General features: G+C 38.6%; 3 protein-coding genes and 1 pseudogene across 3 annotated transcripts; 2 read left to right on the top strand and 2 right to left on the bottom strand.

Moving 5' to 3' along the window:
* The first annotated feature begins 4,485 nt into the window (after positions 1–4,485).
* Positions 4,486–8,154, top strand: LOC103929543. Its single transcript, XM_048590353.1, has 7 exons — positions 4,486–4,639; positions 4,745–4,864; positions 5,710–6,240; positions 6,797–6,936; positions 7,033–7,153; positions 7,503–7,643; positions 7,785–8,154. Exons 1-7 carry the CDS (start codon positions 4,577–4,579, stop codon positions 7,866–7,868), a joined length of 1,200 nt encoding a protein of 399 aa, XP_048446310.1. The 5' UTR covers positions 4,486–4,576; the 3' UTR covers positions 7,869–8,154.
* Positions 8,155–8,388: 234 nt separating this feature from the next.
* Positions 8,389–10,011, bottom strand: LOC103929544 (ubiquitin-conjugating enzyme E2 20-like). Its single transcript, XM_009338756.3, has 6 exons — positions 9,698–10,011; positions 9,479–9,506; positions 9,107–9,334; positions 8,959–9,022; positions 8,792–8,851; positions 8,389–8,676 (listed from the first exon to the last, which is right to left on the bottom strand). Exons 1-6 carry the CDS (start codon positions 9,811–9,813, stop codon positions 8,630–8,632), a joined length of 543 nt encoding a protein of 180 aa, XP_009337031.1. The 5' UTR covers positions 9,814–10,011; the 3' UTR covers positions 8,389–8,629.
* A 2,369-nt stretch (positions 10,012–12,380) lies between these two features.
* LOC103929554 lies at positions 12,381–14,136 on the top strand (annotated as a pseudogene).
* A 38-nt stretch (positions 14,137–14,174) lies between these two features.
* On the bottom strand, positions 14,175–17,820 carry LOC103929555. The gene is made up of 9 exons (XM_009338769.3): positions 17,493–17,820; positions 17,359–17,406; positions 17,015–17,084; positions 16,765–16,856; positions 16,600–16,661; positions 15,720–15,955; positions 15,605–15,635; positions 15,385–15,513; positions 14,175–14,564 (listed from the first exon to the last, which is right to left on the bottom strand). The coding sequence occupies exons 5-9, from the start codon at positions 16,616–16,618 to the stop codon at positions 14,374–14,376; spliced, it is 606 nt and encodes a 201-aa protein (XP_009337044.2). The 5' UTR covers positions 16,619–16,661; positions 16,765–16,856; positions 17,015–17,084; positions 17,359–17,406; positions 17,493–17,820; the 3' UTR covers positions 14,175–14,373.
* Between the last annotated feature and the right edge of the window lie 6,609 nt (positions 17,821–24,429).

The following is a 24,429-nucleotide window of genomic DNA, read 5'->3' as shown; positions in this document are numbered from 1 at the left end:
AACTAATTTGACTAAATTCATGCTCACATGTAGTACAATTTCCATTATGAAATTAAATTCATGAACATATAATAGAAATAAATAAATTTATGTTCTCAAGTTTGTATACTTTCCTCAGTTGTAAAGTTATTGAAATAGAGAAGCAACGTGTGGAAGACAAAAAGAAGTGTTGTGCCATTGAGAATGAATCCTACTTTCTGCACTCGCTTAATACAAAATTAAAACTTACAACTCACAAGGGAAAAGGCACGTAAAAACGGAGTGGGTGGAATTGGTGCGGTCATTCGCAATGACAAAAAGAAAGTTACGGTGGCAACTGCCCTTCCTCTTACAGCAACTCTACCCGTTCCTCCTAGGCGAGGAGGTGGAAGGCCTAGGCAGTCACTATTATTGGATGAACAGTAATTGCTCTAGTGCCATTTGCCTAGGCAATCACTATTCATTAAACATATAGGGCGGAATGAAGAGGAAGGTTCCGGCTCCGGGCGCGTTATCTCCTCTATTGTCCTCTATGGAAGAGAAATGTTAGGTAAACCAAATATTTTAAATTAAATTTACAAACTAAATGATTTAGTTGTAGATGATTGAATTATTAATTAAGTGTCGATTAACATGTTTATTTGTTATTGGTGACACATTATTTAGTTTAAAAAGTTTGGTCTCCCTAGCATTATTACTCTTTATAGAATACTCTTAGGTTTTACATAAAACTTAGATATATATATATATATATGTCCAATTTTGTGTGCAATTGTTAGGTATTGCCAACACATAGATGAATTTGTCTTTGAAAGCTGGCTTCTCTTCTATTTGATTGGAATGAGATGCACAAACAGTCATTCAGCAGCTTCAAAAAGATGAAGAGGATTTAATTTTGGGTGGTCATCTATATGATGAAGTCAAGGAGTGATTCAGAAGTTCTAGAGAGATTTCTGTGTCCTATGTATACCGAAGGAGTTGTAATAATGTTGCTAAATATTCATAACTGAGATGCCATGATGACGTAATTTGGATTGAAGATGTTTCTCCTTGGTAGGAGTCATCTCTTCAGGTTGATGTGTTTATTGCTCCCTTGATTTGTTAATTTCCTTAAGCTAGGAGGATACAAACATATCATCGTCACCGAAATCCCCAAACTATTTCCCCCAACCCCACAAGTTTTTCAAAAATTTACTCCATCCTCCCCATCAATCCAATGTCCCAACCAAAACCCTCTTCCCCAACTGCCCTGTACCCAAAACTGAAAGTTCTAGGATGGTACTAGTTTAACCTAGAGGGGGGTGAATAGGTTCCAATTTAAAAATCCAATTCAATTTTCAATTTAATTTTCAGTTCTCAAATTAAATCCACATTCACATCACATATCAAACTATCATACTCATATGCAATTAAAACGATAAATAATGTGTACACAGGATGTATGATTTAAAGAGGCAAACCACATCACTGGGAAAATCCTCGGGCTCCCAAGTTAGGACAAACACTAAGAGAAATAAGTACAGAAAGATTTATAAAACTCATTAACTAGACACGCATATTAGCAGGCAGTTTTGCCTCCGCACTTTGCTACTCAATCTCTCTTCAGCCTTCAAATGGAAGTGACATGACACTAATGCTTCTCCTCGAACTTTGCAGGATAATCTGCAGAGTGAATGAAATAATTTTGAAAATCAATCAATTACGAAAACAAAGCACATTTTCATAATTGATTTCTAATTAAAGCAAAAACAAAACAACATGAAAATTATTATTCTCTCTTAAAAATACATGCTGTCAAAAATCCAAAGCAGTAGAATCAAAATCATTTTCTTCTGTGAAAAACGAAACCAACGAATTCAATGCATGCTAACACAAATTGCAAGACCTTATTCTGACGAAAAACAGTGGCTGCAGTTGTTTTCGAAAATAGCAGAAACCTTTCTTTTGTTTTTTACGGAAACTCAACGCTGCAACCAACCCCTTTATGATTTCTTAAAACGAAAAATGGCAGCCGCAAGGTAATCAATCTATATAAGGCATCTAGCTGATGTAGGCTATCATATATGACTTAAACAATGGAAGTGTGGCAGCAACTAAAACTCAAGAAAAACTATTCTGATATATGCAGCAGCCTAAAACTCAACTCATGCATATGCGACACCACTTTAAAACCTAACCTGATGAACCTGTAAATATGTGTCTGTTAGATTAAAGATATCAATCAGGTGGCCAAAGAAACGGAAAGATCAAACTCGTCAACCTAATTGATTAAAACAACTAATCAAATAGAGTTTGAAGTGATCACCAAGTGAAGAGATAAAAACTAAAAGGGAAATTTTATTTGAACCCTGATTTTGTATCTCTACACCCAACTTAAAAATTTATCTATGGAATATCCAATTTTAACCTCAAATAAATTAATTAAAATCAATAATTTTAGAACCCTAAACCCTCTCTAAAAGAAACACTTTTTTTTTCTTTTTTTTTTTTTTTAATTTTTTATCTCTACACCCATTCGTATTTTCCGGTAATCCAAAGCGTTGGGACATTCCTGACGACTTCAATGACCACCATTCCATCTTCTCTTTACCTCTTGAATGAATAGGAACCACCACAACACTCTGCTTATGCCACCATCAAAACTGCCGCCGCTCTATTCTCTTCCATCAATTACCCTCCTCGCTGGCGTCTCTCTCTTTACCAATCGATTGGAGCCTGTAATTCTTTTATCTTTCTATCATCATCAGTGTTGGCGGCGAAGCCGACGGAGCATTGTTCCCAATCCATCAACGTCAACCGTTTGTAATTTGCATAACATAATTGTATTCTATCTGGTTTCTACGCAGAGGATAAAAGATCCAATAGTAAACTTTCATATTATGAATTAGGATGAACATAATTATAAAAATAATATGGAGTACATTAAGTTTTAGTGGTAATTCTTCCCAATGGATTCAATTCATTTGGGTCGTACTATGGATGAGATTTTTGAGTATTTTTCTCATTACCCTAATTTGTGGAGGCCATTGTCTATGATCACAACGGCACATTGGGTTCATTGAAAAAAAAAAGTGAGGGGTGTAGGGATAGAATAGTGTTGTTGCTCTTCATGTGAGTTTTGAGTTCTAATATTATTAGTTTTCATTTATTTATTTAAGGATAAATTTGGGTGTTTGATGGACAAATTTTATAAGTTGGGTGTAGAGATACAAAATCAAGGTTCAAATAAAATTTTTCAAACTAAAACCATTTGAATTTATCCTCATTTTAAATGCATAACATCCGACTCCAAATAGATCTTATATTAATATGTGGGCCTTTAATTAAGCTAAACGAACTCGTAGGAAATTAATTAACATGTAAAGCGCATATCTCAGTTGTAAAACTTAAAAGCTAAACAGCCCATTAAACATAAACCAATATCATATGCATGCCAAATTTACTTGAGTGGATGTCTTTGAAACGATTGCTAGTTTAGTGATCGAGAGTACTAGGAACAAACTTAGACTAAAATAATTATAACGGAAAACATGTACTAGTCTAAGACATTACAGACTCAGGCATTTTGTTTAGAATAGCCAATTTTATTCTAACAAAAACCCTTCAAGAGTTTTACAGAATTATGCATTTTCTACTCAATCCTCCAAGTTTCTAGAGTATGACATGCCCTCCGTTACTTGGGGCGTCGCCCAAGGTCGAAAAGCGATGCTTGTCTCTCGGGTCATCATTGTTTGAAGAACTTAGACATTGTTCCTGATGGATTGGAAAACTTAGAGCTGCCTTCTACTGATGAAGTCATGAGGGAGAGAGTAGAGTTCCTTTAGTATCTGGGATAGTCCGTTGACGACATTAATGAGTACCCTGTTAATGCTCGGATACTGGTGTGAGAAAATATACGATACCTGTGTTGGCTTACTTGGAGAAAATTGGGATTCCAAGGTCGAAACTTTGTGAATACGTTAAGAATTAGCCACAAGTATTGCATGCTAGTGTGTTTGTTGGGCTTCAGCCAGTTGTTAAGCTTCTTCGTAGGCTTGGTGACGAGATGCAGGATATCAGTTATGCATTGCACAAGTTGATTTTTACACACTTTTTAGTATTTTTATTTACTTTTAACCATTAAATTGAACAAAGTAAAGAAAACAATGGACATAAATAAACAAAAATGTGTTTAAAAAAAAAAATGGCATGTGATTCTCATTTCTCAGCCATTTAAGAATTGAAAAAAATGAAATTAAATTTAAAATTCTATGAACGATGGCTATATGCTGGAGAAGCTTTGCTCATATGCACATTTTATTCACATGTGAATGTAACCACAATTGATTAATTAAATTTCAACAATTCCCCCGTGAATAAAAAAAAGCGGGAGAGAATACAGTGTAATCGAATGGTTTGGCCCACAAAGATGAAAGAAGTCCAATCCGGTGTTATTGTAGTCCAGCAAAACAAAAGGCCCTCAAGGCCCAGCGTTGTGGACTCAGTCACTCACCCAATAAAGGAAGTATCGACTGCTCAACTGCAACTGCGACTGCTGTCGCCGCGCCTCCTCGTCTTTTGCCTTCGTCTTCTCTCAAACTGCTACTGAAACTCACAAATGGCGACGGACAACAAATCCACCAAGTCCAAGAAGGGGAAGCAGCGCTATCTCCCTTACAACGTCAGTTTTCTTTCTCTCTCTCTCAATTTCGCTGAGATAATTAGACAGAGTTGAATTGTTAGTTAAGTGAGAAGTTAGTTGTTGTTAAATTGTAATGATGTACAGAAAGCGGTGAAGAAGAAAGGCGCGTACCCATTACACCCAGGAGTGGAAGGATTCTTCATTACTTGCGATGGCGGAAGGGAACGCCAAGCCTCGCAGGAGGCCATTAATGTTATTGACTCTGTAAGCTCTCTCTTCTTTTCTCTTTTCTTCAAATCCCATATATCTTTCCCAATTTTCTATCTGGGTTTTTACTTGTTCTACCTTTTTCATACTCTACTTGCTGATATGGGAGGTGCTATTTTCCCAAATTTCTGCTTTTTTTGCTACTAATCTGTGTGGGGTTTCTTTTTTGTTGCTACTTTTCTGCTTTTGGGTTGGATTTCTCGTCTAGCTTAATTGTGTTTGTACATGGATTGGCCCAACTTTGGCGTAACCATCTTTTTAAGCTGCTTCTTAGAGACCTACTACTATCTGTGTTTTGTTTCAATGGCCAAAAGGTGAATAATAATATCAATACCATGTAATGTACCGTTCATCCACATAGCCATAAGATTTGCGGTGCTTCCTAGAGTAGTCCTTCCACATCCACCCATGGACTATCCCAGTTTATCCCTTTGGGAGAAGTAATAGTGACAGGGCCAAGAGAAGAGGGTATCATTTAAAATCCGTTGGTTCCCCCTTATTAACTTTGTTTTCATCTTTAAATGTGCGCCACCAAGTTTGAAGAATTAATAGTTAAGGGCCATAAGAAAACTCTTTGCATACGTATTGGTGCAGGTAAATAAATAAGAGCACAATTTGTATACGTATTGGCTTATGCGTATATGTATCTTCTTTTAAGAGAATTCATAACATATTGAGAGAGTGTATCTTAGTTTCTACTTTTAGTTCTTCTTTCCCATAAATCAAAATGCCAAGTGCTCTTAAACTTATAAGATGGTGTCCTAGACTTTTTATTTTTTTTTTCCTCTTGTCTGTTTTAGGTGAGAAACTAATCTATTTGGTTGTTTTGGTTTGTTTTGCAGTTTTATGAAGAGCTAGTCAGTGGAAAGGATTCGGGTTTAAACCTTTTTGAGGCACCCTCTAAACCTTCAAATAAGAAAATAGTGTTCTCGTATTCTGATTCTTCCAGTAGTGAGGGTGATGATGATGATGATGAAAAGAAACAAGAAGGAGATGAAAAGAAACAAGAAGGAGAGGACAAGAAACAAGGAGGAGAGGACAAGGAAGCAGAAGAAGAGGGTGAAGTGGGTGAAGAGAGCAAAGGTGATTCTCGTAGTGATGGTGCCAGTCATAATAATGCAACAAGTGAGAAATCAGAACACCAGAAGAAAAATGACACATGTGGAGAAAATAAAACTGGGGAAAACACTAATGACAAGAAAGGGGATAATTTAAGTAAGGAAATTTGTGCAAATGAAGCTGAGGAGCCACCAGCAAAGAAACAATGTCTAGGAACAGATTCATCAGAATGTACAATCCCATACAAAGTGGAAGACAAGTCCATTGATAAGCTAATTGAAGCCGAGCTTCAAGAACTGGGAGATAAGAACAAGGTGAGCTTCTATAATGTGCTAATATGTTAGTTTTTTTTTTTTTTTTGACATTTTTGTACTTGCCTGAGTTTCATCGATGCTGATTTCTCTCATTTTTGGTACTAGCATTACCGTTCTGAATTTAACGGTTCACTAGCTTGCTTAGTATGACCATCTCCTCTTTCATTTCCTAGGATTTCTCCTACTTCAGGTTAGTTCTTTTGAAGGGCATGTATAGTTGAACACCTTAATTTATTGAATTTAGGTCTAAGGAGTAATTTTCTGTTCTAGCCTGTCTTACAGATCCAGTTTTCATCCCATGTCCCTCATATTTTTCTGTACTAGCTCTAGCATACTGAATTCTAATAGTTCATTACCGTTGCTTAGCTTGATCATCTTTTTCCTTGATTTCCCAGTGGTTTTGAATGCGAAATAGGTTTGTTTCTGGGTGGTTTTAAGTTAGTTGCATATCTCTTCAGATATCTTGGTGCGTGTGCTACATGATTAATCCTTCCAACTTTCCTTGCAATCAATTTAAGGGAATGGTTTCTTATGCTGATGTTGGATTATTTTATAGAGACGCTTTTTCACCCTTGAATCGGGTTGCAACGGTGTTGTCTTTGTTCAAATGCGGAAGAGAGAGGGAGATCCTAGCCCTAACGCAATTGTGCAGCATATGATGACATATGCTGCTGCAACGAAGAAACACATGTCAAGGTTTATTATTTTGCTTGTTATGTTTTTTTTACAAAGAATATGTATGGAAGAGAGATCTCAATTCTCAAACTGGCTGTTATTACTTGCATATTATAGGTTTATCCTAAGAGTATTACCCGTTGAAGTAGCATGCTATTCTTCAGAAGAGGAAATTTCAAGAGCAATCAAACCACTTCTTGAACAGCACTTTCCAGTGGAAACTCAGAATCCTCAGAAGGTAAGATATGTCATTAATCCTCGTCTGCCTTTTGTTATTAACAAAAAAGATATCCACATCTCTCTTATCATTACAAACCGATTTTAATTTGTTTTGACTGCCTTAAGAGATCGTTTCACCATAAGACACAAAAGTCTGATGGAAAAGCTGCCTCTACTTGCTGAATGTAGCCAGTGGGAGATTTATTAATGAACTGGAAATAAATCTGATGAGCTTTTTCTGACATTTTTTTTTACTTTTTGTGATTTGTTTTTAACACTCGATAGTTTGGAGTTATTTGAGTATAAACAAAATTTTAATCTACTAGATACTTGAAATGGTTTCTGATTTTATTATATCGTCCATTCAGTTTGCAGTCCTGTATGAAGCCCGTGCAAACACCGGTATTGACAGGATGAAAATCATAAATGCAGTGGCAAAATCTGTGCCTGCCCCGCACAAAGTTGACCTCAGCAATCCTGATAAGACCATTGTTGTTGAAATTTGCAGGGTAAGAAAGTTTCTTTTCCTTGTGCGCCTATTTCTTTTTTGTCACGCCACCATTCGAAAGAAGAATTATGGTAAAAAGATACTCGTGTTTGAACTGTTGATTTCTTTTTAGCTTAAAATCCCATTTTGTTTCGATTGACAGACTATTTGCTTAATCGGTGTTGTTGACAAGTACAAGCAGTTGGCCAAGTACAATTTGCGGCAGCTCACATCATCAAAGCCATAGGATTTTGTACCTTCAGTTAAGCTTGTAATCTGGGTTGAACTCAAAGAAGTAATTTGGGTTTACGAATGAGAACAGGCGGTGGCGGTGAAAATATTGCGCGACAGTGTAGAAGCTTAGACGCCTGTTGTTGATTTTACGTAGTATTTGAGATTTAGATCCCTGTTAATCGTAATGATTGCATATGGTTTTATAAGTGTGGTTTATTCCTACACTGCGATTGAGAGTTTTGTTCGCCATGGTATTGTTCGAATTGATCATAAATCTAGTTCTGCTGCTTCTTAAATCACCACAAGATTTCTGCCCTACAGCAAAACCCCAATTGTTGGTTGAAGTTGCCATTTGTTTCCTGATGTCAAGATCATCTTTAGAAATATTCATTCGATTCGAAGATTGTTTGGTCATCATCTATACGAATCCAACAAATTGACGATTTATTGTAAGAATGTTGCTTGTTAACATAACAATTGACTTGTCCAACACCTAAATCTGAACAAACAGAGAGAATAGCCAAGAAGAGAGGGAGTGAAACACAGGACAATTTTAACTCAGAATTTTGATGAACATTGTCTAAATATCTCATCTGGAAAACAAGAGAGCGAAACACAAGAACAAGAACAAATCAAGGAATTACTAAAAAACCTCCAAACAATCCAATCTAATCCAATCCATGCTCTCTAATCCAAGTTAGAGAGGCTTGGATTCTATAGTAATCACTCAACTCTCTCTAACCTAACACTACTTCTTTGCCATCGTCTTGATTGTTAAGCCTTCGGAGCTTTGTACAACTTCTCCACCATCTTCCTATATTCTGCAAGACACACGCACGGAAAGCATTACTCAGTCAGACACTTCTCATGGTAACAAAGCTTTTTTGTTTCTTCCGAAAATTAGTAAAAGGAAATTCAATTCAAACGCGTTTTTACCTTCTTGGTTGCTCCACAGTTGTGCTGCTTGAGCGTTCAAAGGAGAGCTGATGTTTGGTTCTGCAATACACATAAACAAAGATTGAAATTTAGTACGCACTCAACCTTCGTTTCAATTCAGATTTTATCCAATTCGATAAGCAAACGTGTTAGAGAACAGTGATTACCTCCTAGAAGACTCTGGATGGATAAGAGTATGGTTCTCACATCATAAGCAGACGACCATTTATCCTGCAACCAATTGATTGAGATACATAGGACAAACGATATTATAATTGAGACTGAATTGGGCTAGTACAAGTTTGAGGAAGTTACCTGAAGGATATCCAGGCAAATGTTGCCGACGAGATCGACATTGGGATGAAAGAGGAGAGTCTCAAACTTGACCTTTGGAGGCTTGAAGGGATAGTCATTGGGGAAGGTGAGGGAGAGTCTGTACTCCGTTCCTTCGAACACGGTCTCTTTGCTTCCAATCATTGTCCCTTTCCAGCAGAATATGTTGTCTTCCTCAGGGAATGCAGATATCCCAGAATCCCCACTCATCTACAATATCCAATCCAATCCAATCCGATCCAATGTTATCTAACAAGCATCAAAATTACTATCTCGAAACATATTCAATCAAATTCTAATAAGGATCCAAACGGAAGATAAGGAGAAAAGATCGAGTCTTGGGGGAGGTCTTACCATTAAGGCCATCAACTCAGATTGCAGCCTGTTCGATAACACAACAATAAAGGGTTAGATTATTTATAAATCTCGAAAACCTCCAATTATCAAAACAAATTTAGTGAATTTAAACCCTTATCCATTATTCAAATAGCTCATCTGACAAAGAGAATCCCCCAAAAAACCCAGAAATCCCATTAATCATTCTTCACCAGTAAAGTAGGATGAAGATGGTACCTTTTGAGAACGGACTGCGAATCAACGGTCTTCGGGCGAGGCTGAGATTGCTTTGAGTTCGAGGGGGCAGTGGCTCCGGCCACTACTAGACTGTTATCTTGGTTCACGGCAGCCATAATCCCTCTTTCTTTCTCTTCGTTTTCCTAAAACAGAGATCGAAAACGGAAATCAACCGGAGACTCCGCTTTTCAAACGCACAGAGAGAGAAGGCCCTACTTTCCTTTCTTCTTTCCCTCTTCTGAGTGACGAGATAGAGAGAGAGAGAGAGAGAGAGAGAGAGGGAGAGGGAGAGAGATGTGGAAGAAGATGGGTTTGCAGAGTTTGGTTTAAAACGCTGATGGGGTGGGACTTAAACGACGTCGGACAGAGGGGCGTAAAGGTATTCAAAATTTTCCGAACGTTGCAAATGCAGCTGGTGTCATTGTAATATATTCTTTCCTTTCTTTATCTTCAACGGCTACTTATTTGGTTTCCATTTGTTACTTTCCTTTTTTTCCGGGGCCAATTTTTATTGTGATCCGTAAAACGTAGGGATACCCATTTTTACATGTGAGTTCGTGATAACTTTACTTTAAATACTTCAAAAAGTAAGAGATTTGGGCTAAATATAATAAATTGATATCGAATTAGTTATTAACTAAAATCAAATGGTTTTAAAAAAAAAATTTGTATGAAAGTCAAATATTATGGTTTTACAATTGATAAATATGCATAAAAACAAATTAAGAAATTTAATTTCTAAAATGGGTCTAAGTCTCAAGTGAGAGAAGGGATCACACACATTTTATTTTTCATCTACACTAAGAGGGTGAAGGTTGGGTCAAGCCTGACAATAGGTCGGTCATATAATGTGGTTCAAATACCCCTTTGAAGAAAATCGAACTTAAGACCCCTCACTTATAAGATTTATTGAATAATACTTAAAATGAGACATTAATTTGGGAGCCATAGGGCTTAAATAGACTTAACTCGATCCTTGGAAAGTTTAGGGGTGTCTTAAGGATGTAAAAAAAGTAAATTAAAACGAAAAGTCTGATTTTAATTACAAACTTTAAAACGATGTTTTGGAAATCAAAACCATCGTTTTTGGCCTTAAACTCTACGGGTTCATGGTATACTATGAGTCTTGTTTTGATAGTGATGTTCTTTAAAATAACATATTATATGCTCAATTATGACACCAGAATATTTCTTGCTACATTTTCTATCACCACGTCGACTAACTCCAATATTTCTCAACTTTAATTCATCATTTCCATAATTTGAAATATTTTATTTGCTTTATCTTTCTTCGTCAGAATTTACTTATACCTTGTTTACATCAGGCTCCACTTGAAGGGAACTTGACCTCGAGTTTGTCTTAAAATTGACTGTGACACTAGGAATTACGAAGCTAGAAAAGCACATATAACCCTTAACATGAGCAGCCAAAACTTCTTCAAACCTGGACGGTATAACTATGTGGTCGATTCCATAAATAAGATTTGAATATGTAGCTGACTCATCTTGTTGTCCAGGTTCACATGCTAGGCAGTTCATGTTCGTGTTTGAAAATGGCTTATCTCCTACAGCCATATCGACCACAATAGTTTGAGTTTTACCAATATCTTGTTCGTCATGGATGCCAACTTGATCATTGTCTTCTTCTTTTTATGGCTTCCCCTTCAATCACAACATCATTTTGAATTGGCAATTCAACTTCCATGTCAGAATTCGTCGTCGACTCCTCAAATACGATCTCATCATTCGGCTCTCCAATCACCTTCATTCGAGACTCTTCCCCCTTCTCTGCTTCGACAATTGGCTGAGCTTGTTTGCGATTTGGATATTCCCTTTTGGAAGCTATCTTCACGATCTTCTCGTTTGGAATCTTCATAATTTCAAAGAACAACTTGACATCTTCAATCCATAGGTGAAATCCTTCAATACATTCACAATCTTTGAAATAATGAATATCCTTCATGAAAATTTGATGAGGTTGGCTATAGGCGAATCCCATAACGTGTTCCTACTCAATATTCGGTACTTCCCTTACGAACAACGTCGCTTAGAGTTTTGCTTTTCCCACGATCGATTGTCATTAGAACAGGGAGTCTTAGGGAATGTAAAAGAAGTAAAATCGAACGTAAAACGACAAGTTCGTTTTTTATCTGGAAATCAAAACCATCTTATTTTGCCTTAAACACGACAAACTCATGGTTAATCATGAGTCTTATTCTGCTCACGATTTTCTATAAAACAACATGTTAGAAGTCCAATTACGACTCCCGAATATTTCTTACTGCCTTTTCAGTCGCCATATCATTTGAATCCAATATCTTGCAACTTTAATTCATCTTTCCCAAAATTTGAAACATTTTATTTTCTTTGTCTTGCTTCGTCTGAATTGAATCATATCTTGTCCTACATCAATTTCCTATTCTCCCAAGGAATCCTAAAGATTCCCGATTGCTTAAAGGCCATGGTCGGGCTTGTGATGGATGAATATATAAAGGGATTTCATATCAGTTAACATCAAGAAACTATCTAAACTCTAAGCTCTCATTAAGGTTCAAGATCAAACAAATACGATGACTACTCCTAGATTTGAAGCTGCTGATTCTCAACTTATCATTAGTCCAAACTTGACACAGTTGCTCTAATCGCGGATCTGGGTGAAAACGAAGAAGTTGCTGATATTACTATGCTGTCTGCTGTGGAAAAGAAGAAGAGAGAAGGAGAAGGAGAAAAGGCATCAGCGGCAGCAGGTGACGGTAAAAGCGGCCGCGGACAAGAAAGTGCCGAAGCATGTCAGATAGAAGCAAGAGGCCCTGCTTGACGGAAAAAAGAGGAAGAGAGAAGGGAAAAGGAGGAAGAACAGAGACTAAGGAAATAAAAAAGAGAGGCTCAGGGAGGAGCAACTCGAGAGGGAAAAGGAGGAGGTCCGACATCACAAAAGGAAAGGGAAAAGGAGAAGTTACGAAAGAGAGACAACAAGGCAAGATTTTTAGTGCAAAGGAAAAAGAAGCAGCTTGCTGGTGGGTGGCAACGAGAAACCAGATACTTGCCAATGTATCGTCCTGGGGTTGCCTATCCCTACTACCACCGATGAGAACCCGGCTAAAAGACCCTTGCATGATTGCATCAGAAAAGGAAGTCAAAACGAGCAGCGGCCCATCTAAATGGCGTACTGGAGACGGATAATGTGGAATGTGACAAGGCTGTAGATTTAGAGGTGGAATATTCAATGCGTGTAGAGGAAAGATCTTGCAGCGCTGAATCTGTTAAAGAGAATGGGACGAAAGAAAGTGACAATGACGATGCTGAATGGGATGCAAAGAGCTGGGATGATGCTCTTAAACATGGATCTTCTTATGAGCCTGAACCTCGTACAGAAAAAGATGTAAAGAATGCAGACACCAAGACGGCGGTTACCACTCGTTCTCAATCAATAAAAAGACGTACTAGTTAACGGTATGCTTCCCAAAGGTGATCAAATTGTTGTTTGCGACATGCATGACCTATCCTTACTTCAATTTAAGCTTTGATGACACCAAAATCGATGAATGAACTTCGTGTGAAGGGAACAGATTATCAAGATCATAGTGAAATCGAGGCTGCACAGTTCATCAAGATTGTAGATGTGGAGGGTCTTGAACATGCTATTGCCGGCACTTCTCGGTCATGTGGTAGGGCCTCATGACGACATGGAAGCAGTCAAGAACTTAGCCGTTATGGAGTTAGGCTTCAGCATGTTTAACAAAAGGCACTAGTGAGGGAGTTTGGGTACAAGCATCTACCGTCAGCTCCTTGGAAGCATTGTTAGAGTTTCTCAAGCCCCAGAAGTTAATATTCCGGTTAGCGGTACTAGCATAGGCCTCGTACATGAAGAGGATGTCAAAAGGCCAGTAAATGATCGAAAAGAAGAATGAATTTGCAGCCATTTTGGCATTTGATGTCAAAGTGACGCAGCGGCGCCAAGAAATTTGCCAGTAACTTGGGCATCAAGATATTTATCGACTATGTCATCTATCGCTTATCTGCTCATTTTAAGGCCTATATCAACAAAATCGAGGAAAAGAAGAAAGAATTTGCTGACGAAGCGGTCTATCCTTGCGTGCTCAATATTTTACCTAATTATGTTTTCAACAAGAAGGCATCTGATTGCGGTGGGGGTTAAGGTTCTTAATAGCACTGCCAAGGTTGGAACTCCATCGTGTATTCCTGAGAGGAATTTTATTAACACCCGACGCATTGAATCTATACGGGAAACTAACAAAGAATCTGTTGCTAAAGCAAGCGAGGGGGGACACAGGTATCCATTCCACGTGAGTAGTTTTTGCTCATATTTTTTCAACAAATAACGTGACAAATTTACAGCAGAACTATATATCCAGTTAGGTCCGTTGACGATGTAGTTCAACTTGAACATGCAGTATACACACTAATATAGGCAATAATTTTCATATCGTGGCTCATGCGGTCATGTGGTCGACCATTTCTCAAATAAATGCTCTTAATTTCTATTCAAATGCAAAGGATCATGTGAGATTTAGTCAACTTTCAACCCTTCAATTGTAAGAAAAATGTGCAATTCAGACTTTCCAATATATATAACCTACAACGATCCCTAGACAACAGAAGGAACAGAGGGAGAAGGGCACATGTTTGGGCTTGACAACACGATCCCTAGACTACTAGGAGTGCAGCTTGACAACACGAGATAACCTTTCAAAGAAGATAGGGCACATGTTTGGGCTTAACACTATGTCATCCTTCATCCATTCTGGTGCTACCCTCTCAAGCGTTCCCAAGGATGAGGTGCGGTACAGAAGCTCTACTTCTTTACCTGCAGCTCTGTTCATCCATGTAAGATTGAAGGCATAACCTGTTACAACCATAGATAATCATCAAATGTTGATACCAACAACTAATTCATGAGCCGCCATGATATCCATATCAGTGTAGGAACATGCAAGCATTAAAGCTTCAATTCCAGTGCTTCGGGCAAGAAAATAATTACAGAGAGGATATGCTTTACGTTACAGTAGCAGGTAGTCAGACTCCAGCCTAACATCGACTTGTTTGTTCAGTTCAGTAATTTGGGCAAATCTATTATCTAGCTCAGCATGTCAGAAATGGATTGCCATTCTAGCACTTCGCTTGAATGTTGATGTTTCAGTTTTTTCCAACATGTTTTGCATGATTTCGTAGGAGCTTAGGAGGCTAAGCCAAAACTTTGAACATACTCATGGACTTATCTACAAGCCTGCCTCTGATACTCAATTGTAATCTTGTCAAATGACAAAATTTTCCACTTAAATGAGAAATTAAACCTACAATGTGACACATTGATGTTCATAAGGTATTAGGCTCAATTGGCATTGTCAGAAAATCAGAATTGTTAAAGCCCAAAGCTTGAGTAGTCTGAAAGTGGCTTGGTTCACTAGCAGCTCTTACTCAATTCCAATATCCATCTATGTTGCCTCTGAGAAGTGCTCACTAACCCAGGCAGTTACCAATTCATAGGATTCTTTTTTAAACTAAAATAACAAATATTGGGCTTATTATACAGAATTAGAGAATATATAACAAACAATGAAAAATTAGAATCCTAGCACTTATCAGACTAGAGGAGAAAAACAGTGACAAATTTGAGGGAAAAATTCAAGCTGGAATGTAGAGTCTGCTCAAACTCTAAGAATTACCACTTGATTGATGCACAGCTGAGATGCATATTTCTTCGGCCTGACTAACAGTCGAGAACTTTAAATCCACCATATACTCAACAAGCACTTGAAACACGCAGTTCACTTGGCCAATTGGTTTTACACAACCTGGAAACAACATACAACGCCTAAAATAACCCAATACCATGTGAAAAAATACCATACCAAAAACCTCAGTTTCAGAGATGGAGACACATACCTTGTCTTTCAATCGTTCTACACCATTGTGGCTGAAAGATTACATTAGTCAGTGAAAAAAGAGGAGCCAATAAGTTTCTGCTCAAATATATTTTTTATAGGATTATCAGAAATACCTCTGGAACAGTTATAACAGCCCCACAAGAAGGCATAACTATATCCTCTGTCTCAGAGTGGGAATTCTTCCTACGTTTACTTGTCCTTCTTCTCTTTGAGAGATTTCCTGCTGCTCCGGATACTTGACCACTAGCAGGTGTACACAGTCCACCATTGTCTATGTTGCTATCATTCGATAGATTTCCCACCTGTTGCAGCTTTCGGAGCCTCTCTACTTCTTCAGAAAGCTCTTTATCTGCCAAAAATATGAGTCATCAATAAACAGAAAGAGGTTTTAGATGACCACCACAGGTTGAGCAAAAGAAAACTAAAGAAGCTCATAAATGCTTTCCAAATTTAAGGAATCCTATACACAGGCGAAAATGATTTTCCATTTTGTTTCTCTTTTTGGTGATTTGTCTTTCTTCCACATTTGATGTCCATCTAACACCCTCTTCATTTTTTTGGGCTTTTTAAAGAGCATCGTGATTATATTCATTCGCATTAAAATAGGGACAGGTGAACTCTCGTAACATCACTAGAGTTCTTTAAATCCAGGTGATGGCAGCAGACCTGAACTAATTTGTAAGTTGCAACCAGAACAAGAATTTCAGAACAAGATTTACATGCTTAATGATAACTATTAACAACAATCTTTATTCTATACATGAGTGACACTTTAGCTTCTAACAATATATGCAAAATCAGTCATTCAATTTCCAAAAACCTATAAAATAATGACATTTTAATTCCTATCAGAAAATAAATACAGGGTTCACCGAGATGACACTCCATAGTATACGTGAATAGAAAATTCCTATAAGCTCAGTTAGAATAAAGAAAGAAACTCAGGATCCAGATGCTTTCACATGGATTATAGTAGTTACAGCATTGTCTTACTTGTCCTGTTCTCTTCCATCAAAAGATTCTGGTACTCGGTACATTGTTCATCTTTGGTAGACCTACATTCCACGTGATACATATTTTCATAGCCTGTTAGGTTGTTATAGTAAAATTTGACTAATCGGAATTCTAATGGATCCAACAGAACTTAAAATTTCATGCCTAATAGAAGTCCACTTCACTTCTCAGCTCATCAACTTCCAAGCGCAACCTCTCATTTTGATTTCGCAAATGTTGTATATACTCCTCTGCAACTGCAAGATAGTAAATAAACAAGAAAGTTGGGCCAAAGAGAGGCAGTAGAGTTTGAGCCATAGTCACAATTATGGAAAATAATCATGTTTTTAAAAGACGTGAGAAAGGAGATCAAGCATGATAATTCTAACAAATCCTAAGACGGAAAAATAAATACCAGATACATAATGCTTGAACTTTCCTTCTTGTTCTCTACCAATTTCATCCAACTCTGACCATTTCTTCGTCTGCCACGGCATAACAACCACCGTGGATTAGGAAAAAAGGGCGACACAACAGATTAGATTAAATAGATTTATCCAATTCAGAGTATAGGCAGCACGTAGGTCCTTACAATACGTTACAATATACCCAAAATTCAGAAGTACAAAAAGACAATTACTTTCTATTTCCCCAACCTCAAATTTCTCCTGAGCAAATTTAACATACAATTAACTGATTAAGCAAAAAAATGAATGAGAAAAGAAAGATGGTAAAAAAATGGGAAAGAACACAGAACACCTTGATTTTTGTGTACTTTTCGTAGAGTTTGGAGTAGAGAGCTTCCGTCTGCGAACGAACAAAATCCCAGAAAAATGAAATATAGAAAAACAGTAGAAGTAATTTAGGAATGTAAAAATGGAGGGGAATCCTACCGTCGACATTTCTCAGAAACCCTAACCAATTCTTCCTTTCGATGATGAGTACGATCGCTGTTCCCTGAGGCCTCTCCTAGGTAAAAACCCTAACCCTAACCCTAATCGCCCTGCTACTTGCAAACCGAGGAGGATGACGACTGACTGTGATAGAGAGCAGGAAGACCAGAAGGAAAATCGAACGAGAGCAGGCGGGAAAATTGGGGATTTCAAAAAGGTGAGGGAGGGGAAGAGGCTTTGTCAGTCTCCGATCGAGACAGAGAGAGAGGAGCGGGAGAGAGAAAAAACAGGATAAAGCGGGTCAACAAGTAATGCAACGTCGTACGTGGAGGGTTAAATGACTTTACAGGAAGGGTTAGTTTCACATGCACTCCTGAGATTTTTTGTATTTAAGGAATTCCCTTTTTAGGTTTTTAAAATTACACAAAAATCCCCTGATGTTATTCAATTCAAATTGTATCACAAAATCCCTTCGGTTATCTCACATCTTTTACCTCTCCTCTATGACATTCTCTCTCCTTCGTGAGAGCGCCCCCCCTCCTCTCCAATGTGAGCCTTCTCCCTCACTTGTACTCTGTCTAGGTGAGCCCTTGTCCCTTTCTTTTCTTCTCATCTAGATTTGCCCTCATGTTCTTTCCTCTCATGGTATTACCCATTTTAACCCTTTCTCCCCCTCTAAATCCTAGACTCTGATTGGCTGATTGCTATATAGTGTTCTTGTCCCCTTTAGAAATATCATACCCACTTTCCAGTCAAATCAATTATCTTTTCCATTATATCAAGCAAGCCTTCATAATTTCTCTCTCTCTTTTGGCTTATGGAGCTTAATTTTTGAAACCCAATTTTTCCATTCTTTTATTCTCTCTTCGATTTACTCCCTACCAAACTTGAAGTCCCTTTATCTCACTTTATCCCTTCCCGGTGTTCTTCTATAGCCTTTTTGTCCTTTATCCATAAGTTCCCAAGATCCAAAATATCTTCCCCTCTTCAACTGGTCTTGAGTTTCATTTACGCATCGCCAGCAGTTCAATTATGGTTCCCTTTTTTAATTCTCATCAGTTCAGTGTCCCTTCTCCCCCAATTAAGTCTCAGTGTTTATCTCACTAAGTTAAGTATCACATACATCACTAGGTGTCCCAATATCACTTTTTCTGTGGGAAAATCATCCAGACTTCTCAAACAAAAGCTTAACCTCTCACTATAAGAGCCCAGCAACCCCAGAGCCATTAATCGTCCAAATCTCAACCTTCACTCTTATCCCCCACCACAAAGTGCTAATTACAAAAACCAATTTTCAAAACCACCTGAGACACACCAAGATGGAAGAGAACCAACGAGATACTAAGAATCTCATCTTTCAATTGGAAAGAAATCTGGATCTCTCAAGCACAAGAGGAGGGACATGCCTGGCTGCTTTCTTAATAATAGAATTTCCGGCCTCGTGGGGGCAACACCATTGGTTTGATAAAAAGGCTTGGCTTTTGTATGGGGACTTCAAAATCGTGGCTTGTCGACTCCATGTTCACAATCACGACCCTTCTAAGAACGTTGCGAGCCAAGTTAATGAAGGTGGTCATTGGAATGTGGTGGGGGACTGCGTAGTAGTTCAATGTTGGCCGCCTCATTTATCCTTTGATGAGATCCCCTTCCACTAGGTCTCTTAGTGGGTTTAGATGCATGGCCTTCCTTTGGAAGATTTCTTTGTAGAAAATGCCCGAGACTTTGGTCAACCTTTTGGAGAATTGTTGGCGATGGAAGACCTATTCGATGGCCCAGAAAGAATCAGAGACTGCCTTCGGGTCCATCTACAACTGAATGCTAGGAACCCTCTTCACAATGATTTCTGGCTAGAATGACGTGATGAGGGGAGGACCAGAGTGGTCTTCAAATTTGAACGCCTCTCCAACTTCTGCTTTAGGTGTGGCAAGTTTGGTCATCTGGATAAGTACTATGCTTTTGAGGTAAGTAATCACAATACTTAGTTTTCTTGCAAAACTAACATGGTCGGCCAACAAGTTAGGGTGTAAAAGTCTCGATCAACCAACCTCTAAGTTGGTAGCAGCAGTGATAGAAACTTTCGACAGTGGAATGGGCCAACACCAGGCGTGGCTCAACAGATGCCATGGATGCAGAATCAATCAATGTTCTAAACTCTCTATGCAGATGTGTTGTCCATGCGTCAGCCATGCAAATTGACATGCCATCATTGGAACTTTAATTGTCTACCACTGGGGCCACTCCCACTGTCAAGTTAGCCCAGCAAACTCCAAGCCACTTATCCAACAACATGCCACAAAATATATGATTTTGACTTTCTCCAGAGAAACTTTCCGATCTATAATTCTAGGACTTATTCCTTTTGTCCTAATAGACCCACCCCCAATCAACCATTGCAAAAGTCCTTTCCACACCCAATCTTGTCGGCCATTAGCCATCACTCATCAAATATCCTCCCCCACCACATCACATATTTCACCAAACTTCCCTTATCCTCTAACCTGAAAAGTGGAAACAAACCTACTGTCTCAACTACTTACTTCTCCAATGAGGCTTTTGCAACCATCACTGACATTATGGGCATGCCAAAAATGAATCCCCCTATCCAAGTTAACTGACCCACTATCACACAAATTCCCCAACTAGCATTATGTCTCATCCCCCTCCAGTACCTGCAATGACAACTTCTGCCCCAAACTTTCATCACTTTCATCACAATACTGTAGGGATTCTGGTGGGCTCTTCCACTGCAAAAATCATTCTAAAAAGGCCATTGGCAAAGTTGGTCATTTTGGAGTCTAATGAGACTGATGCTGTAACGACAATTCACTCGAATGAAGCTTCTTATCAAGGTGGAGGCCTAGTTCGTAAACCGTATGCTAGCCGACGTACGTTGGCAACAATGTGGGATTGCCAGCAAAAAGATAAGGTGGTGGACTTGAGTAGTTATGTATCTTCTATTTCCCTGCAAAACAAGATAAAGGTAAAGCTTTGATGGTGTTGGAAGACCAAGAAAACCTCCAGGGTGGTGGTGGTTCACCTGATGCAACCACAGGGCCCGAATGATCTACGTCACTTAGAACTATCAAGGATTGAGCAAGACTTGACAGATGATGCCTTAGAGAGCAAGTAAGATTAAATAAGCCCTTGTTTATGTCTTTATCTGAAACTAAGTGTAAAGATGCAGGTATAGTTCATACTGCCCGTTCTTTGGGTTTCAACATCTATTTTGTGCCAGCTTTTGGAAGATCTGGTGGCATGTGCCCTTGGTGGAAAGACCATATTATTGTTCAAGTTATGACTGCTGTTAACTTCATTTGACCATTGTGCAATATTCTGCTGTTGATTCCATCACCCATGTCTCTTGGATTTACGGTCCCTTTCATAGCCATCAAAAAAGGCATTTTTGGGAGACTTATGACTTGTCTCTTTCTGTGGGGGGTTGACCCTGGATTTGCATGAGGGATTTTAATGAACTTTTAGGGCCGCATGAAAAATCCAATGGCAGAGAGTGGGAGTCTAATAGACATCGTTACCTCATGGAGTTTATTCAAGCTAAAGCCCTGGTGGATATCGATTTTTTGGGTCCAAAGTTCACTTAGGAGAGAGACTGGGATGATTTGGGTAAGATTGAAGAGGGGTTGGACAGAGTGCTCACAAATGACTCATAGCTAGAGAACTGGCCTACCGCAGCCTTTATGCACGACCCTTTTGTAGCATACAATCATCACCCTATAATTCTACATTTTTTTTCTTGCTTTATGTATTGGCCATGGCCTTTTTGTTTGGAATTATCATGGGTTGAGGATCTTGAATTCCCATCCTGAATTTTCATCATGGTTTTCAAATATTGACAATTGTAAGGACAAAATTGTGGCCTGAAGCAAAAAATTCTCTAACAATTGACGGACAATAAATAAGCTGTTGTTCGAGCTCAAGTCGAATGAGCACCAGGTTATTTCATCTGTGAGAAAGGAAGTGGCCAATACCACCACAAACCTGTTGGCCGAGGCATGAAGGAAGGAAGAATTATACTGGCTCTAACGTTTGTGAATTTCCTGGCTTAGGGATGGGGACAAAAATATTTCTTTCTTTCACAAAACTACAATTCAAAGACGGCAACATAATAGGATTATGAGCCTCGAGTTTTGGAGAACTCGTGGATTGTCAATGAAATTAAGATATGTGAGCATATTGACGACTTCTTTAAGAATCTGTTCAAGTTCGAGGGTCTTTGTCCTCTTGAAGGTGCTTTGGTAGGTCTTTATCCGATGGTTTCTGAGGCTGTTAATTGTGAAATGCTACAACCATTCACTTTGGAAGATATTAAAGTGGCGGTTCATGAGTTGGGGGGCCTAAAAGCAGCTTTTCCATGGCATGATCTATTAGCGTTGTTGGGATACTATTAATGGTGTTTCGGCAGGTCTGGTTTCTAAATTCTTGGATCAAGGTAGCCTCCCCATGTTGAATTCTAGTAATCTGGTGTTGGTCCCAAAGGTTCCCAATCCGGAACAAATCTCTCAATTCTGTTCGATCAGTTTGTACAATTTCTCTTGCAAAGTTCTCTCCAAGTTCCTTGCGGACAGATTAAAAATCCACCTTCTAAGTCTCATTTCTCAACATCAAAGTGCTTTCGTACCTGGTCATCAAATTCTACCTCAAAAAATAAGAAAACTAAGCATGGGTTTGAATTGGGCACGATAATTGATATGAATAAAGCCTCTGACTGGGTTGAATGGGATTTTCTTGAGGCAGTGCTCTCCTGTCGACGCTTCCATAATTGTTGGATCTCATTGGTTATGATTTGTGTTAAGATAGTGTCATTTTCCATTTCCTTTAATGGAAAATTTGGTGATTCTTTTAATCCCTCTCGTGGGTTACAACAAAGAGACCCTCTGTCACCATATATATTTTTATTTGTCATGGAAGCTCTTTCTACTTTAATTACCAATCATTGTCTGGATGGGTCATTATCAGGTATTCTTCTGGGCCACACGACTTTCTGGGTTATTGGCCAAACAATTTTAGAGGATTATCACTCATCCTATGACCTTCTGGGCTCGTATCCTTTGTGGGTGTTATTTTCCTAATGGGGATGCCTTCAACGCTTCCAAGGGTTTGCACGCTTCGTGGGCTTGGAGCAGCTTGCTTCATGGTAGGGATTTAATTGTCCAGAGAGCTCGATGGCAAGTTGGTAATGGGCATGTGGTAAATATATGGAATGATAAGTGGCTGACTTCCCTTGGAGATGGGCTCCTTCTTCTGACATAATCGGTTCATCCTCTACCACATCTTTGGTTCAGGAGCTTATCAACATCAATAGTGGAGGTTCGAATCTAGATCCGATAAGATCCCTCATTTCAGCTGAGGAAAGTGTGACTATTAAGTGCACCCTTTAGGAAACCTATCTTCTTGTGATCACCTCATTTGGCCTTGGACAGAGAACAGGGAGTACTCGTTCAAATTAGGATATGCCTCGGGGCACTCCATACGAGAGGATTTTCTTTCCTTTAAGGGTAAGGTTCATCAATCACATTATACCCACCCTATTTTTTGGAAGACTGTTTGGGGCCTCAATGTCTTACCAGAGATCAAGTTTTTCTTATAGAGAATTACAAGCAATTGTTTTCCAACAATGTGGGGCTTTTCCAACACTAAGCTCGAGACATTCCAATGCGCCATTTTTGCTTGGATTTCTCGAAAAATGTGGAGCATTGTATCCTCATTTATCCTTGGATTGCGGCAATTTGGTTTGTTTCCCCTCTCAGCTATAAAATCAATGTTCAAGCTATCTCCTCATTTGACCGTTAGTTCCTAGCATTGTCTTCTTTCTTTAATGGTGTTTATAATAATCGTGACCGTTTCTACTCTTTGGTTGCTTTCTTATGTTGGGAAATTTGGAAGGCAAGATATCAGACCAGCTTTAATGGCTTTCTCCCAACTCTCGCTCTTACTATTCAAAAGACCCTATCGGTGGTGGAGGATTTTTGGTCTACTAACCTATTTTGGTGTCCTCAGATCCTCCAGGTTTGTCTTTGCCCTCTTTTACCTAAATTCCTCCTTTTGGCCCCATGCTAAAAAATAATTATGATGCCTCATGGTTGAAAGAATCGAGCTCTGCGGGTTTTGGGGTTGTGATCGAGACACCTTTGGCTCTTTAGTGGCTGGGAATTATAGGAATGGTTTATCCTCATATATGCTTCAAGTAGAGGCCAAGGCCACGATTTTAGTTATGCAAACTGTCATCCAAAATAACATAACGAATGTTATCTTTGAATTTGACTTAGCCTTTATGGTGAGTAGTATTAATGGTGAAAAACGGAAGGCCAACTAGTTTATTTTTTCTCTCCTCCGTCAAATCTGAAACCTCCGGCACCATTTTACTACTTTTAAGTGGTGCTGGGTTCCCAGACCTCTATTTGCTCTGGTTCATATCTTTTCCATTAACTGCTTACCATGTCCCCACTTACGCATATTGGGGTTTTCAGTCATTTGGGTGGTTACTTGAGCTTTGCTTTTAGTTTTCTTTATCCATCCTTGGGTCCTCATTCCCTTTTTTAGGGAGTATTAACTTGTTGTTGGGTTTCTCAAGTCTTCTTTGGGACCCATTCCTTATTATAGCTACTACTTTTATTAATCGAATGGCTTTTGTTCAAAAAAATAAAAAAATAAAAAAAAGATGATTGTCATTTACTTAAGTCTAAAGTTGGGAATTTAATGACACTATTCATCTAGGATTTGATTTTGAATTATTTACAATTTCCCATTTTGTTTATGGGTTTGACCTTTCTTCACAGAAAAAAGTGTTTCGGCTAGTGCATTTTGGGCCCGGAGTGGGCTGTCTAGTGGGTAAGTAAAATCACCTAAAGGTCCTCGTTCCCCTCTTTGGGGGGTCTCAACTTATTGTTGGGTTTCTCAAGTCTTCATTGGGACCTTTTCC

This window comes from the organism of the source record quoted next, unplaced genomic scaffold, assembly GCF_019419815.1.
Source record: "Pyrus x bretschneideri cultivar Hongxiangsu unplaced genomic scaffold, Pyrus_bretschneideri_v1 Contig31, whole genome shotgun sequence".
NCBI classification, from domain to species: Eukaryota; Viridiplantae; Streptophyta; class Magnoliopsida; order Rosales; family Rosaceae; genus Pyrus; species Pyrus x bretschneideri.
Note: the sequence above shows the minus strand (reverse complement) of the source record. Positions and strands in the feature narration are given on the sequence as shown.

What these genes read in the sequence shown, in the direction of transcription:
- LOC103929543 (XM_048590353.1), top strand. Translation starts at nt 4,577, where the DNA reads ATGGCGACGGACAACAAATCCACCAAGTCCAAGAAGGGGAAGCAGCGC. An exon ending in CCATTAATGTTATTGACTCT is followed by an intron (nt 4,865 to 5,709) that starts GTAAGCTCTCTC and finishes TTTGTTTTGCAG; the next exon opens with TTTTATGAAGAGCTAGTCAG. An exon ending in ACGAAGAAACACATGTCAAG is followed by an intron (nt 6,937 to 7,032) that starts GTTTATTATTTT and finishes TGCATATTATAG; the next exon opens with GTTTATCCTAAGAGTATTAC.
- LOC103929544 (XM_009338756.3), bottom strand. Translation starts at nt 9,813, where the DNA reads ATGGCTGCCGTGAACCAAGATAACAGTCTAGTAGTGGCCGGAGCCACT. An exon ending in TTTGCCTGGATATCCTTCAG is followed by an intron (nt 9,023 to 9,106) that starts GTAACTTCCTCA and finishes AATTGGTTGCAG; the next exon opens with GATAAATGGTCGTCTGCTTA. An exon ending in ACTGTGGAGCAACCAAGAAG is followed by an intron (nt 8,677 to 8,791) that starts GTAAAAACGCGT and finishes TGTGTCTTGCAG; the next exon opens with AATATAGGAAGATGGTGGAG.
- LOC103929555 (XM_009338769.3), bottom strand. An exon ending in CTGTTATAACTGTTCCAGAG is followed by an intron (nt 15,636 to 15,719) that starts GTATTTCTGATA and finishes GTAATCTTTCAG; the next exon opens with CCACAATGGTGTAGAACGAT. An exon ending in AGCTGTGCATCAATCAAGTG is followed by an intron (nt 14,565 to 15,384) that starts GTAATTCTTAGA and finishes TGGTTGTAACAG; the next exon opens with GTTATGCCTTCAATCTTACA.